Below are 13799 nucleotides of genomic sequence, written 5' to 3' on the forward strand. Positions count from 1 at the left end.
GGGATTCTCCAAGCAAGAATATTGGAATGGGTTGCCATTTCCTTCTTCAGGGGATCTTCCCGACCCACGAATCGAACCCTGGTCTCCTCCATTGCAGGCACGTTCTTTACCAACTGAGCTACAAGGGAAACCTATAGTTTGAGGGATCCAATGATGATGCATGGGCAGGGCCACAGCAAGGTCACCCACACCCCATTCCTTAGAGTGAAATCTGGGGATGCCCCAGGCTTTCCTACACCTCCCATGGCTCAGGCACCCTGTCGCTAACCTGGCAGGTTCTGCTTAGCTCTGCAGCCTGACACTTTAAGAGGACATTGTTTACTTCTATGTGGTCATTGCTCAGACTAATGACTGGATTTGGGAGAGAGATACTTAACACCTTCCTCTTTACCTCTCTAAGGAAGGCCTGCCATATATGTGAAGAAAAAGGGCCTCTTGGGGAATGGAGATTCCTCTGAATCTTTTTGTAGAATTTTCCTTCCCCTGCCTCCAGAAAGCAATGACAAGCCTCTGTCCTATAGGAATGGAATCTATCCCCTTACATCTAGGAAAAGGGATGGATTCTGAGGCCAGAGTGTACCTATAACATTTTTGGATGCGTGCTGAGATATCACATATTTCAGTCCTCTGGCTGAATCTATTGATAGTCCAGTGCTGCAGTGCCAGCTCCCTTCTCATTACCAACCCCTCTACACGTGCTCCTTAGGCAGAAGCTGTTACTATGGAAATACATTATTTTTAAAAACAGAAGCAGCCCCAGGCTTGGGAAGTATCTCCAGAACAAACCCACACGAGCAAGGAGGTTAATAGGGTGTCTCTTAGTCCTGGCTCCAAAGGATGGGAGTAGATGATGGGGGTCAATATTCCATGTTCTCAACCTCTCTCGGGTGGGTATCAGCTGGACCTCTGCCAGGCACTTCTGTCTAGGAGGGATGCCCTGCATCTACACACCCAGAGCCTAGCTTCGGCCAGGAACCAGGAAGCTGCGGAACCTGGGTGTGTTGGGATAAGGGGTTGATGCTATCCACAGGGAGTACCTCCTTTTTAACCCCACAGGCGTCCAAACTATGGAAAGCTAAGGAGCGTAGGGGAAAGCAGAGGCGGCCATCTCTGTGAGTGCAGTTACTCTTGCTTACTCTTACCTTGAGCTCAGGGGAGCAGGAGTACCCCCGATTCCAGGATGGGGCGGGGTAGTTAAAGATCCCGCCTATTTCCCACCCAGGAACCTCCTCCCCGTTCCACTCCTCCTCCCACCGTCTTACCGAGCTGGAGTTCCCGGCTCCCTAAGCCCCTCCCCCGCGGGTGCGGCTCCTTTAAGGCAGGGTGGGGGCGGGGGGGCCGGCCGTGTTGTCAGTGTCAGCTCTGCGCACGCAGCCCTCCGGGAGCCGGTGCCGGCCCGTGAGCCACAGCGTCTCTGCAGACGAGTCTCCGCCCGGGTCCGGCGGGGCCCCCGCCGTGGGAGGAGTCGGGCGCTGGCCGGCGACTAACCCGGGTCGCACTGGCGGATCAACCGAGGAGGGCCCCGGACTACGGAGAGAGGGACCCCGGCGTCGCGACCCCCCAGGAACCTCCTCTCCTCGATCTGTGGCACCCCCTAGTCCCGGGCACCCAGCCCCGGAGAGACCCCAATCCCTCGCGCCCAGCCCCGGGGGAGCCTGCCCCCGCCCCGCGGCCCGCCCGGGCCATGCTCCCCCGGGGCAGCGGCTGAGCCTGAGCTGGAACCGGGACTGGAGCCCGCGCGGAGCATGGATCCGGGTTGGGGACAGCGGGACGTGGGCTGGGCAGCCCTGCTGATCCTCTTCGCCGCCTCACTGCTCACCGTGTTGGGCTGGCTGCTGCAGTATGCCCGGGGCTTGTGGCTGGCGCGGGCCCGCGGGGGCCGGGGCCAGGGACCCGCCTTCGCTGCCGAGCCCGCCGTCTCCCTGCGGGAGCTGGGCGTGTGGCGCTCGCTGCTGAGGCTAAGGGCGACTCGGGCCGGCGCACCCGAGGAGCCAGGCGTCCGGGGCCTTCTGGCATCTCTCTTCGCCTTCAAGTCTTTCCGGGAGAACTGGCAGCGGGCTTGGGTGCGAGCGCTGAACGAGCAGGCCTGCAGGGATGGGGTGAGTTGGACAGGACCTAGATGGTCCCCCCACTCTGACTTTTTTTTTTTTTTAAGAGGAAGGACTGCTCAGGCCAGGAGGACCGTATGGGGGTGGGGATCAACTGAGGAACCCCGTGGCATCTCCTCCCCTCTGGGGTCAGAGAGAAGGGTGCAGGTGTGCCTGGGCGTTGTGGAAATCCAGCTATATCCCAATTTTCTATTCCTGTGGTCTAGGTACTCTCTGGCTCCAAACCGGTGCACAACTTGCTGTTCTCATAGCAACACTAATCCCTGTGTCCCAGGGCACTTCCGCCTAGCCTGGGTGCTGGTTGTGTGTGGTGGTGGGGTGGAGGGGGGGCAGTGGGGGGAGAGCAGGGCTGGCAGGAGTAGAAAAGAGACAGGTGCACCTGTGAAAGAATCTGCTTGGTCCTCTTGCCACCACACCCAGTCAGCACTTCATGCCCCAGATCCCTGGTGTGACCAGGCAGGTCCCCGAGAAGCCTGAATCCCACCCACCCCCCATCCCTCAGTAATTTCACTGCTCCAGTCTAACACATCCTTCTTCATGCTCCCTGCCATGTCTGTGTGGAAGGAAAGGTGTTCAGGTGGAAAGGAGACTGACAAGCATGGCCCTCCCAGCACATGAGCCTAGAGCAGTCCCTTGAGGGTCAGTCACGAACCAGCCCAGCCTACTTCCTCCCATTGCACCACCAGCAGCTGGCCTCCTAGGAAGTGGGGCAGGAAGCATGGTCATAAGACTGAGGTGGGAGTGGGAAGTGAGACCTCCTTGTCTTGGGATCCCCACTCATCTTGGCCTTCACAGCCTATGAACCGCCTCGCTCAGAGGGTTCTCCATTTCCAGCCACCACTAGTTGGAGGGCTTCACTCAACTAGCTGCCCAGATGCCTGGAAACAGAAGTAGACACACAAGAAATTGCTCTTCCTCCTTCACCCAGCTGACCAGAAAGCCAGATGGCATCTGTTAGTCTGCACCATGAACTCAGTCTTCCACCCAGCTCTCCCTGTACCTTGTTCCTCTGTCAGGACTGACTCCCCAAGACGACTGACTCCCCAAGACAGCTGACTCAGCTGGACATTAGCCTCCCTTGGAGGGGGTGGGGAGATTGGGGTTCTAACCATCCATCTCCCTTGGCCTGACCTTTGGACAAGACTGCTACAGTAGCAGAGAAGTTGGCTTTCCCCGGTTTGCCAGGGAAATGAGCCCTGTGGATTTGTTTCTGTCTGTGCCCAGTCTGTGCCCCCTCCTCAGTTCTTCCCATCCTGCTCCCTGGATGGGGCTGCAGCAGTTTGCTTCAACTACCGTGGAAGAATTAGGAAGCTCTTACAACACCTAAGCTAAGCAGCTTTCTGCTCCCTAATGCCACCTTGCTCTCTGCCTTGAGGAATTAGCCAGGTCCCTGGCCGCTGAGCCTTCTGAGCTTGCTTTTCTTCCCAGTTCCTCTGGTAAAGTTCCCCAAGGCCATGCTGAGCTAACCTTCATCTCCAAGAATATGGGTAGAGTCATACTCCTGTGCCTCCACATCCCATTTAGCTGGTAGAAGGCTTAGTTCTTATCTTTAAGTGGCTCTACCGCTTTCACCCTTGGCTCAGCCGTGTCTCTCCCTGCCCAGCTAGGATATATAGGTGGCACCAACACCTTTATTATTATTATTTTTTTCTATGCACACCTTTCTTCAAGGGTAGGGAAGAAGGTGGGGGGAGGAGGAAGGCTCCTGGCATTCAAGGAGGAATCTAGGGTCTTCAGCTCAAGGTGATCTGGTCTCTGAGGTGGTCTAGCTCCCCAGGTCTGCCTCACACCTGCAGACCCCTGAAGAGGTGGGATTCAAAAGAAACACTTACTGTCCTAAAGCTCTGAGCCAAGGAGGGGCCAGAAGCCAGCCTGCAGCTGAGGCCTCTGCAGTGCCAGGGCCTAGCCAGCAACTGAGTAGGTCAGCCCTGCGGGGGCAGCTCCAGAGACCTGACCCTATGCCCACATTACTCCCCCAGAGCTCCATCCAAATCGCCTTTGAGGAGGTGCCCCAACTCCCACCCAAAGCCAGCATCAGTCATGTGACCTGCATAGACCAATCAGAGCGCACCATGGTAAGAGTCTGATGGGTTCTGCCTTCTTTAGGACTGGGGTGGGGGCTGATCCTGAGTTCCCTTTACTCTAAGGGTTCTAACCTGAAGTCTGTGAATGCCTTAGGAATCCCAGAATTGGCTTCAGGAGGTTGGAGAATCCCATTGAAGTTACAGGCCAAATGTAGTACTTGTGTGCATATATGCATTTTTCTGGAGGATTCTGAATTTTATCATTCTTTTATGGATTTATGACCACTCCAAGGGCTTCCCTGGTGGCTCAGTGGTAAAGAATATGCCTGTAATGCAGGAGACTCAGGTTTGATCCCTGGGTTGGGAAGATCCCCTTGGAGAAAGAAATGGCAACCCATTCTAGTATTCTTGCCTGGGAAATGCTATGGACAGAGGGGCCTGGCAGGTTACAGCCCTTGGGGTCACTAAAGAGTCGCAAAAGAGTTGGACCCCCCAAAAGGTGATTCCCGAGGGAAACTGGAGAGGGGTCTGCTGACCCACTCTCAGGCAGGACAGGGCAGGGCCGAGGTGAGCATCTTCCTCCATGCCTGACCCTCCTTGCCTCTGTGCCTTGGCTGTCTCAGGTGCTGCACTGCCAGCTCTCTGCTGAGGAGGTGATGTTCCCAGTCTCTGTGACCCAGCAGTCCCCCGCTGCCGTCTCCATGGAGACCTACCACGTCACTCTGACACTGCCACCAACACAGGTGGAGGGGGTGTGGGAAATGGAGTTGGGCAGGGGGCGGGAGGTTCAGCTGCCTCTGCCTTTTCGGTTTGGTTCCTCTCTAAGATGGAATTTGGGAAGAGAGGGTCCTAGGGGGTTGGAGGAGTCAGGCAAGTCAACCCAGTCCCTTTGTCCCTTGTACACAGTTGGAAGTCAACCTGGAGGAAATCCTTGGCGAAGGCCTGCTTGTATCCTGGGCCTTCACTGATCGCCCAGATCTCAGCCTGACGGTGCTTCCCAAGCTGCAGGCCAGGGAGGTAAGGGGGAAGGGCTGGAGAGAAGAGACAGAACAGGGAGGGGGAGGCAGAGCTGAGGGCCTCACCTCCTTGTTCCCCTCCCCACAGAGAGGTGAGGAGCAAGTAGAGCTCTCTACTATTGAGGAGCTGATTGAGGATGCCATAGTCAGCACCCAGCCAGCTATGATGGTCAACCTCAGGGCTTGCTCTGCCCCTGGGGGCCTGGTGAGTAGGCACTCAAAGCAAATAGTTTGCGTGCATGTTGTCTCCAGGGTACTGTGTTGGGATTCTTACAGCTCTTTTTACCTCCTCCTGCTCTTAGGTTCCCAGTGAGAAGCCACCCAAGGCACCCCAGGCCCAGCCATCCATCCCCAGACCTATCCGGTTATTCCTAAGGCAGCTTCGAGCATCTCATCTGGGAGGTGAGCTGGAAGGTGAGAGCCAGAAGCTTCTGGTGGGCTACCAAGGCTGTGGCTGCAGGCATTCCTGGCCCCTCTGCCCAGGGTATGACCTCTCTACTACTCAATGGCCTCTCAACTTGGATATGAGCATTTTTACGTTTCTGGTTCCTCACAGGCACTGGGGAAGTGTGCTGTGTAGCTGAGCTTGACAACCCCATGCAACAGAAGTGGACCAAGCCCACGAGGGCTGGGCCTGAGGTGGAGTGGAGCGAGGACTTGATATTGTAAGGAGTGACTCCCCAGCCCCCACCCCTGCTTCCACGGGTGGACTGAGATCAAGTCCTTCCAGCAGAGTCCTGACATGAATCAGCTGTTTTCAGCTCTTAATTTTTGCTGTGAGCCTCTATTGTATGCCAGGCCCTGGCCTAGTCCCAAGGGCTACAGACATGACCAAGATGCACCTACCTCAACCCTGAGTTGATCACCGGCTCAAAGCAGAGACAGATGTACGTCAAGGAGATGGTATAAGTGCTCCAGTCCAGGTTTATAAAAAGTGCCATGGGTGTGCTTAGGTGAGGGAGCTTAATTCCACAAAAATAAAGATAAGAATAGGCTTCATGGAGGAAGTGGCATTTAAACCACACCTTTGAACAAAAGTAGGATTTCAACAGAGTGTGAGAGACCAAGGGTTCATGGCAGAGGGAACAACTTGAGTAAAAGAAAAAGAGGGTGATTCAACATAGAGAGAGACTGGAAAGGCAGGAACCAGGAATATCTGAATGCCCAGCTGAGGAGTATGGTCCCTGCTCAGCCCCATCCCATTTTCTAAGGAAGAGTCTGTATTTGGAAGCATATTGGAGCGCTTGTTCCATCTTATTTACATCCATCTCTCTCTGCCTCTGGGCTTCCCAGGTGGCTCAGTGGTAAAGAATCCGCCTGCCAATGCAGGAGATGCAGGTTTGATCCCTAGGTTTTGAAGCTCCCTGGAGGAGGGAATGGCAACTCACTGGTTTTCTTGCCTGGGAAATCCCATGGACAGAGGAGCCTGGAGGGCTTTCCTCCATGGGGTCGCAAAGAGTCAAACACAACTGAGCATACATGCACGCAGTCTGCCTCTGGCCTGAAATCAATTCAAGGGTGGATTCAGTTTGCTAATCTTCCCCCTCTCTGCCCCACCTCTTGTTGGCCACAGGGATCTGGGCCCCCAGAGCCAGGAGCTGATCCTCAAAGTGCTGAGGAGTAGCAGCTGTGGAGACAGTGAGTACGGGGCAGGAAGGAGCACCTCTGGGTGGGTGCTGAGTGGGGCTGCCTGGTCATGGACTCAACTCACAGTGCCACCCCTTTCCCCAGCTGAACTCTTGGGCCAGGCCACACTGTCTGTGGCCTCCCCTTCCAGACCACTGTCCCGAAGACAGGTGTGCCCACTCACCCCTGGGCCCGGGAAAGCCCTGGGGCAGGCAGCCACCATGGCAATAGAGGTGAGACGCTGCCCCCGGTGGGGAGATGGGAAAACTCGGGAGAAGGCCAGTCCTGAGGCCCTGCCTCTTTCCTCTTTCCCCCTTGGCAGCTTCAGTATGAGGAGGGTTCCCCCCGGAACCTGGGCACTTCCACCCCCTCGACTCCACGCCGCAGCATCACACCTACCAAGAAGATTGAGCTGGACCGGACCATCATGCCAGATGGCACCATCGTCACCACAGTCACCACTGTCCAGTCCCGGCCCCGGGTAGATGGCAAATTAGGTAAAGAGGAGGAGCCTGGGAGTCCAGCTCTAGCCAGGGGCCCTGGACTGCAGATCCGTGGCAGGACAGGGAGGGGGCAAAGAAAGCCCTAATTCCAACTCCTCCTGTTTTCTGACCACATCTTCCATACCGCCTCTGCCTCTCTCAAACTTTCCCTTAAAAGTGAATGTTAAGGCGCTCAGTTGTGTCTGACTCTTTGCCACCCCATGGACTGTAGCCTACCAGGCTCCTCAGTCCATGGAATTTTCCAAGCAAGAATACTGGAGTGGGTTGCCATTTCCTTCTCCAGGGGATCTTCCTGACCCAGGGATAGAACCCGGGTCTCCCTCATTGCAGGCAGATGCTTTACCATCTGAGCCACCAGGGAAGCCCTAAACTTTCCTGTACATCTATCCATTTCCCTAACTAGCCCTCTCCCCTTTAAGCCTGGACCTACCAGCCCCCATGACAGTCCTCATACTTCCACCTCCCCAAGTTCCCCTCTGTCTTTTCACACGTCTGTCTTCTTCCCTTTTCCCAGCCCCAGCTGCCTAATTGCCCCTCCCTCACCCCTCAACCTCTAGCAGCCCGTGGGACCCTCCAACAAACCCAGTGACCTCAGTGGCAATTCTCCTACTCCAGGGCCTCTCCGTGACATTTGTCCCAGCTCTATGGGTCCCATGGCATTTCCCCTACTTCCACTGGACCCCTATGCCATCTCTGCACACTCTCAGTATTTTCATGCCCTTGGTGGGCCCCCTGCCTCTTTCCCACACTCCTATTGGTTCCTGTGGTATCTTTTTGTCCCCATGGCATCTTCTTAGTCACCCCTGTGATTAATCATGCCTTAGTCATGAGTCAGCCAAAGTCTGCCTCTCAATAAAGACAGTAGCGGGTGGGGGCCACTCTAAAGCACCTCCCAGCTCACTGACCCTCCCCCACCCACCAGACTCCCCCTCCCGCTCCCCGTCCAAGGTGGAGGTGACTGAGAAGACGACGACAGTGCTGAGTGAGAGTGGTGGCCCCAGCAGCACGTCCCACAGCAGCAGCCGTGAGTAGGGAATTGGGAAGTGTGAGTAGTGGTTGACACCAGAGTCCCGGAGTCAAAAACCACTTTGGGTGGGGCACAGGAGTTCAAGTCCAAGAAGGAGCTGGGGAGGAGTCAGGTTGCCCGTCTTCTGTATCCGTCATCCAGCAGGGGAGAGCCACCTTTCCAACGGCCTGGACCCTGTAGCAGAGACAGCCATTCGCCAGCTGACTGAACCCAGTGGGCGGGCAGCCAAGAAGACACCCACCAAGCGTAGCACACTTATCATCTCGGGTGTTTCCAAGGTAACAGGGCTCTGGGGAAAGGAGGTGGGCTCGGGATAAAGCCCTCATGGGTCACTGTTGCCCATTAAAACTTGTCCTTCCTGCCAGGTGCCCATCGCTCAGGATGAGTTGGCACTGTCCCTGGGCTATGCGGCATCCTTGGACGCCTCAATACAGGATGATGCAGGGCCCAGCGGAGGTCCCTCCTCACCTCCCTCAGACCCCCCAGCCATGTCCCCAGGACCCGTAGATGCCCTCTCCAGTCCCACGAGTGTCCAGGAAGCAGATGAGACAACACGTTCGGACATTTCTGAGAGGCCCTCCGTGGATGATGTTGAGTCGGAAACAGGGTCTACTGGTGCCCTGGAAACCCGCAGTCTCAAGGATCACAAAGGTGGGGTGATATTGGCAGCCCCTCCTTTTTCAAAAAATGTACTTATTTATTGTGGGGTTATGCTGGGTCTTCGTTGCTGCATGCATGCTTTCTCTAGTTTCAGAGAGTGGAGGCTACTCCTTGTTGCAGTGTGTGGCCTTCTCATTGCGCTGGCTTCTCTTATTGTGGAGCACAGGCTCTAGGCGTGCAGGCTTCAGTAGCTGCGGCTCCCAGGCGCTAGAGCTCCAGCTCAGTGGTTGTGGTCCACAGGCTTAGTTGCTCCAGGGCCTGTGGAATCTTTCTTGACCAGGGATCGAACTCATGTCCCTTGCATTGGCAGGCGAATTCTTAAGTATTGTGCTACCGTTGTCCCACCCCCACCCCTCTTTGATGCCCAGTTTCATCACCTGGGTCCCACTGGACACTTAGGGACATGGGAGCCTCAGGCCAGTCTCCTCCTTCCTCCTCCAAGGGATCATCAGAGTTCCCAGCCTGTTTCAGCCACGCCAGAGTAGAGACTGGGGACTTGCTGCCTTGGGTCTTAGCTTGGATCTAACAGGCGTGGGTAATAAGAAGAGACGCAAAAGTATTTCCCTTTTTTAAAAAAACCTGTTTTTCTCTCTTCCTGGATCTAAGAGCATATTTTCCTTCCCTTATTCTTTTCTTCTCCCTTTCCTTTCATTCTATACTCTCCGCTATAGGAAATCCTTCCCTAGGCCAACCCTAGGAGTGTCCCTGTAGCAGTGACACGGTCGGTACATACCTGTGGTATTTCTAATTTATAAGATTGTAGGACTTGCCCCAGATGTCCTCCTCCCTCTGCCAGTGCGTCTTTAACTATTTTAACTATTTATGACTTATGTCTTTAACTATTTATGATTTAAGCCTGCATCACTTCTTGGGATAATGAGGGTCCTAAGTCCAAAGCCTGCTCTGTAAGCACCTTTCTCATTATATTGGTCTTGAATTTACCCCTTTAAAGTGTTCCAGACACACTGCTCTTTGCTCACATCCTGGAATCTAGTCAACAATCAAGGTCAACCCACTTTGTCACTTTGTGATTTTATAGGCTTTTAGGAACACCTCTGTTCAGCTTTTTTCTTTCTTTAGTAAAGAGGCCCAACTGTCTGTCTGTCCTCACAGAGTAGCCAGCCCTGGGACATTCCTCCTCAGGAGTGCACATAGAACCCCACGAGCGCCGCCATGTTTTTCGCAGGAAGGGCATGTCTTTTCTGTTCCATGCCTTGGACCCCTTCATGCTCTTCCATGCTCTGCTCCTCACCTCGCCCCTCAGCCTCCCCTCTCCCCCCACAGTGAGCTTCCTGCGCAGCGGCACGAAGCTCATCTTCCGCCGGAGGCCACGTCAGAAGGAAGCTGGTCTGAGCCAATCACACGATGACCTCTCCAACACGGCGACCACACCCAGCGTCCGAAAGAAGGCTGGCAGCTTTTCTCGGCGTCTTATCAAGCGCTTTTCCTTCAAATCTAAACCCAAGGCCAATGGCAACCCCAGCCCTCAGCTCTGAGGGCCCTGTTCACCCTCTGAGCTAGGAGAGAGCCGGAGTCCTCTCAGCCCTCTCCCCACATTCCCTTCCATTCCCCTCCCTGGATTCCCAACAGCCTGGGCCAGGGAAGCCCCCCGAGTTCCAGGAAGGCCTGTCCACCCTGGGCTGTGGGGCCAGCTGGAAGGGTACTTGCAACGGGAAGCGTGTGAGAAGTGGACACCCGTTGCCAAGGACGTAGAAGAGGGAATGGGTGGCTGGGAGCAAGAGGAGGCTCTGTCCTGACACTTGTGGGCATTCCTCAGACCCGTTTGCCTGCTGTTGACACCCACCCCCTCAGAGGAGTCCCAGGGTGCTCAGCAACTCAGATGATCCTTTCTCCCTTATTTATTCTCTTTTCTATTTATATGTGTGGTCCCAGCCCCTCAGTGAACAGTGGATAGAGGGCATCTCTCCCAGGTGACCCTTCTCTCCTGTCCCAGGAGGGTTGGCAATTCTCTTTGGGATGGGGCTCCCACACCTCCCTCAGGTCCCCACCCCAACCAGCACCAGTGTCTGCCTCTGAGGACATTGGCAGCTCATAGAATGCCGGGCCGGTGCCCGGGATGGGGGGCAGGTACTCCCCACTCCCTGCCTCCCCTTCTGCTCCTCATCCCTCCCTCCCCATTTATTACCGTTTTTGTACTTGATGCCTTCTCTGTGAGCAGTGGCTCTGTTGGAAGGAGGGAGCCAGGAGCCTGCTGGGACGCCTTCCCCAGAGAGACGGCTTTAGGAGTTTTATTTACAGACTGTGTGATGATGGAGCAAGAGCAGGGTTGCCCCTCTGTATAGTGGGAGATGATGATGTCCATTGCTGTGTGATGGCTTGGAATTTAATTTATTAAAGTCAAACTGGAGTTTATAAACTGAATAAATGGTCATCCTTTGAAAGGCAAATGAGGCTGTGGTGTCGAGTGGGAGGATCAGAGATGGGGACCCATGTGGGGTAGGTGACACGTACATTGGGTCTGTGAAGTTCTTGCACAGAGGGAGGGACATGTGAGAGAGAATGGGAGCACAGTGTCTTTGAAAGGTCAAGTTGTAGTGGTAATTTCAATCAGGAAGAAAAAAAGCTTCAGCTAGTACAGGCATCTTCATTCCCCTTCCTTGAACAGGCTGCTCCTCCTAGAATATAGGAGAGTCTGGAGTAGAGGCTCTGGATCTAGCCTGGATCTGAGTCCCAGTTCCACACATAATTATCTGCATGACCTTGGGCAAATTATGTCACCTCAGAGTGCCTCAGTTTTCTCATCTGTAGAGTGGGGACTGTGATTAATAGTAGCTAGCGTTTGGTGTGGTGAGAAGTAAATGAGTAAAGTGCTTAGAACTCAGCTGGCATACAGTCAGCACTGAATAAGGGTGAGCTGTTGCCTCCGAAGAGACAGATTGGAAGGGGGAAGTCTCGTAAGGGTTTCATCACAATAAAAAGTCTCTCACTCCTAAATGAGGGCAAGTTTCAGGTGATTACGACACTAGTAAATTCAAGGATCCTGGTTCCTGTTCTCCCAGACCTTACTCAGGGCTTGAAGCAAATAAGCTGCTGCAGGGTGTCAGACAGAGCACCGAACCAGGGGCAGAAAACCTGGGTGTACCACAGACCCTGCAAGTGACCTTGAGAAGTCCACTTCTCCTTTCTGGACCTCAACTTCCTCATTTCTAAAATGAAGAGTGGCCGAGATAATCTTCCAGGTCACTCTAGCCTTGACATTCTGACTAATCTATATCACAGAGGCTTTAAGGGTACCTGCCTTTGGGGAGTCAGCTTGGAGTTGTTAATATTCCCCCATGTTCCTGTCCATACTAGCCAGAGAATACGGAACATTTTGAAAGGGTGGCAGAATATGGATATTTGGTTCATTTACAGAGGGAAAGTGAAAGTTGCTCAGTTGTGTCCAGCTCTTTGTGACCCCGTGGACTATACTATACTTTATTTTCTTGGGTTCTAACATAACTGCAGGTAGTGCCCGCAACCATGAAATCAAAAGACACTTGCTCCTTGGAAGAAAAGCTGTGACCAACCTAGAAAGCATATTAAAAAGCAGAGACATTACTTTGCTGACAAAGGTCCCTCTAGTCAAAGCTATGGATTTTCCAGGAGTCATGTATGGATGACTTTATAGTCCAACTATAAAGAAAGCTGAGCATGGAAGAATTGATGCTTTTGAACTGTGGTGTTGGAGAAGACTCTTGAGAGTCCCTTGGACTGCAAGGAGATCCAACCAGTCCATCCTGAAGGAAATCAGTCCTGAATATTCATTGGAAGGACTGATGCTGAAACTGGAACTCCAATACTTTGGCCACTGACTCATTGGAAAAGAACTGACTCATTGGAAAAGACCCTGATGCTGGGAAAGATTGAAGGCAGGAGGAGAGGGGATGACAGAGGATGAGATGGTTGAATGGCATCACCAACTCGATGGACATGAGTTTGAATAAGCTCTGGGAGTTGGTGATGGACAGGGAAGCCTGGCATGGTGCAGTCCATGGGGTTGCAAAGAGTTGGATACGACTGAGCGACTGAACTGACTGACTGGACTATACAGTCTATGGAATTTTCCAGGCCAGAATACTGTGTAGCTGTTCCCTTCTTCAGTGGATCTTTCCAAACCAGGGATCAAACCCAAGTTTCCCCTATTGCAGGTGGATTCTTTACCAGCTGAACCACCAGGGAAGTCCCAGAACACTGGAGTGGGTAGCCTATCCCTCTCCAGTGGATCTTCCCGACCCAGGAATCAAACCAAGGTTTCCTGCATTTCAGGCAGATTCTTTACCAGCTGAGCTACCAGGGAAGCCCAATTTGTATGAGACATATGCCAAATTCTAGTCATCAAAACTCAAAGAGATTTATCAAGCTCCTTCCCCTGATCTAAGAAATGAAACTCTCATTTGTTCACAGAGGAGCAGTTTGTTTATCAACATGACAAGACAGCCAACACACTGAACTCAGAATTTCACGAGAAATTTTTTTTTGATGAGAGGGCAGGTATTCAGGTTCCAACTGGATCTGTGCATTGAGTTGTTGATGACTGGAAAAGTTAGTTTCCAGTGCTGAGCTGCCCAGTGCAGTCACCTATTTTGTAGTGAAGAAGAGTCTCATCACTTTTCAAAAATAGAGATTTAAAAAATGAACTCAGAGGAAACACAAAACATAATTCAACTTATCCATTTTCTACTTTCAGGAGAGATCCAGAGTTTTTGATGAGTATGAATTATGCTTCAAGGTCTTGCGGCAGCTTTTGAAGAACAAATCTCAGGATGTGTCTTGAATTATCCAGCCAAAATTGTGGCCTGTTTTCAAGAGAAGCAGATTGAGATGGAAGTAAA

The 13799-nt window shown here is 53.4% G+C and overlaps 1 protein-coding gene across 4 annotated transcripts; it reads left to right on the forward strand.

The window, feature by feature from the left end:
* Positions 1-874: 874 nt before the first annotated feature.
* On the forward strand, positions 875-11363 carry C2CD2L (C2CD2 like). Of its 4 annotated transcripts, XM_055548348.1 has the most exons (15): positions 877-1112; positions 1375-2099; positions 4088-4183; positions 4756-4875; positions 5039-5149; positions 5237-5353; positions 5451-5562; positions 5705-5813; positions 6722-6786; positions 6880-7007; positions 7097-7271; positions 8200-8301; positions 8446-8582; positions 8670-8955; positions 10249-11363. In XM_055548348.1, the coding sequence occupies exons 2-15, from the start codon at positions 1746-1748 to the stop codon at positions 10458-10460; spliced, it is 2124 nt and encodes a 707-aa protein (XP_055404323.1). In that variant the 5' UTR covers positions 877-1112; positions 1375-1745; the 3' UTR covers positions 10461-11363. The 4 variants fall into 4 exon arrangements, with proteins under 4 accessions (XP_055404325.1, XP_055404324.1, XP_055404323.1 ...); XM_055548350.1 differs by having other exon boundaries at positions 875-2099; positions 5451-5550; XM_055548349.1 differs by having other exon boundaries at positions 876-2099; positions 8449-8582.
* The last annotated feature ends 2436 nt before the right edge of the window (positions 11364-13799 follow it).

The sequence above is a fragment of the Bubalus kerabau genome, chromosome 15, assembly GCF_029407905.1.
Source record: "Bubalus kerabau isolate K-KA32 ecotype Philippines breed swamp buffalo chromosome 15, PCC_UOA_SB_1v2, whole genome shotgun sequence".
NCBI lineage: Eukaryota > Metazoa > Chordata > Mammalia > Artiodactyla > Bovidae > Bubalus > Bubalus kerabau.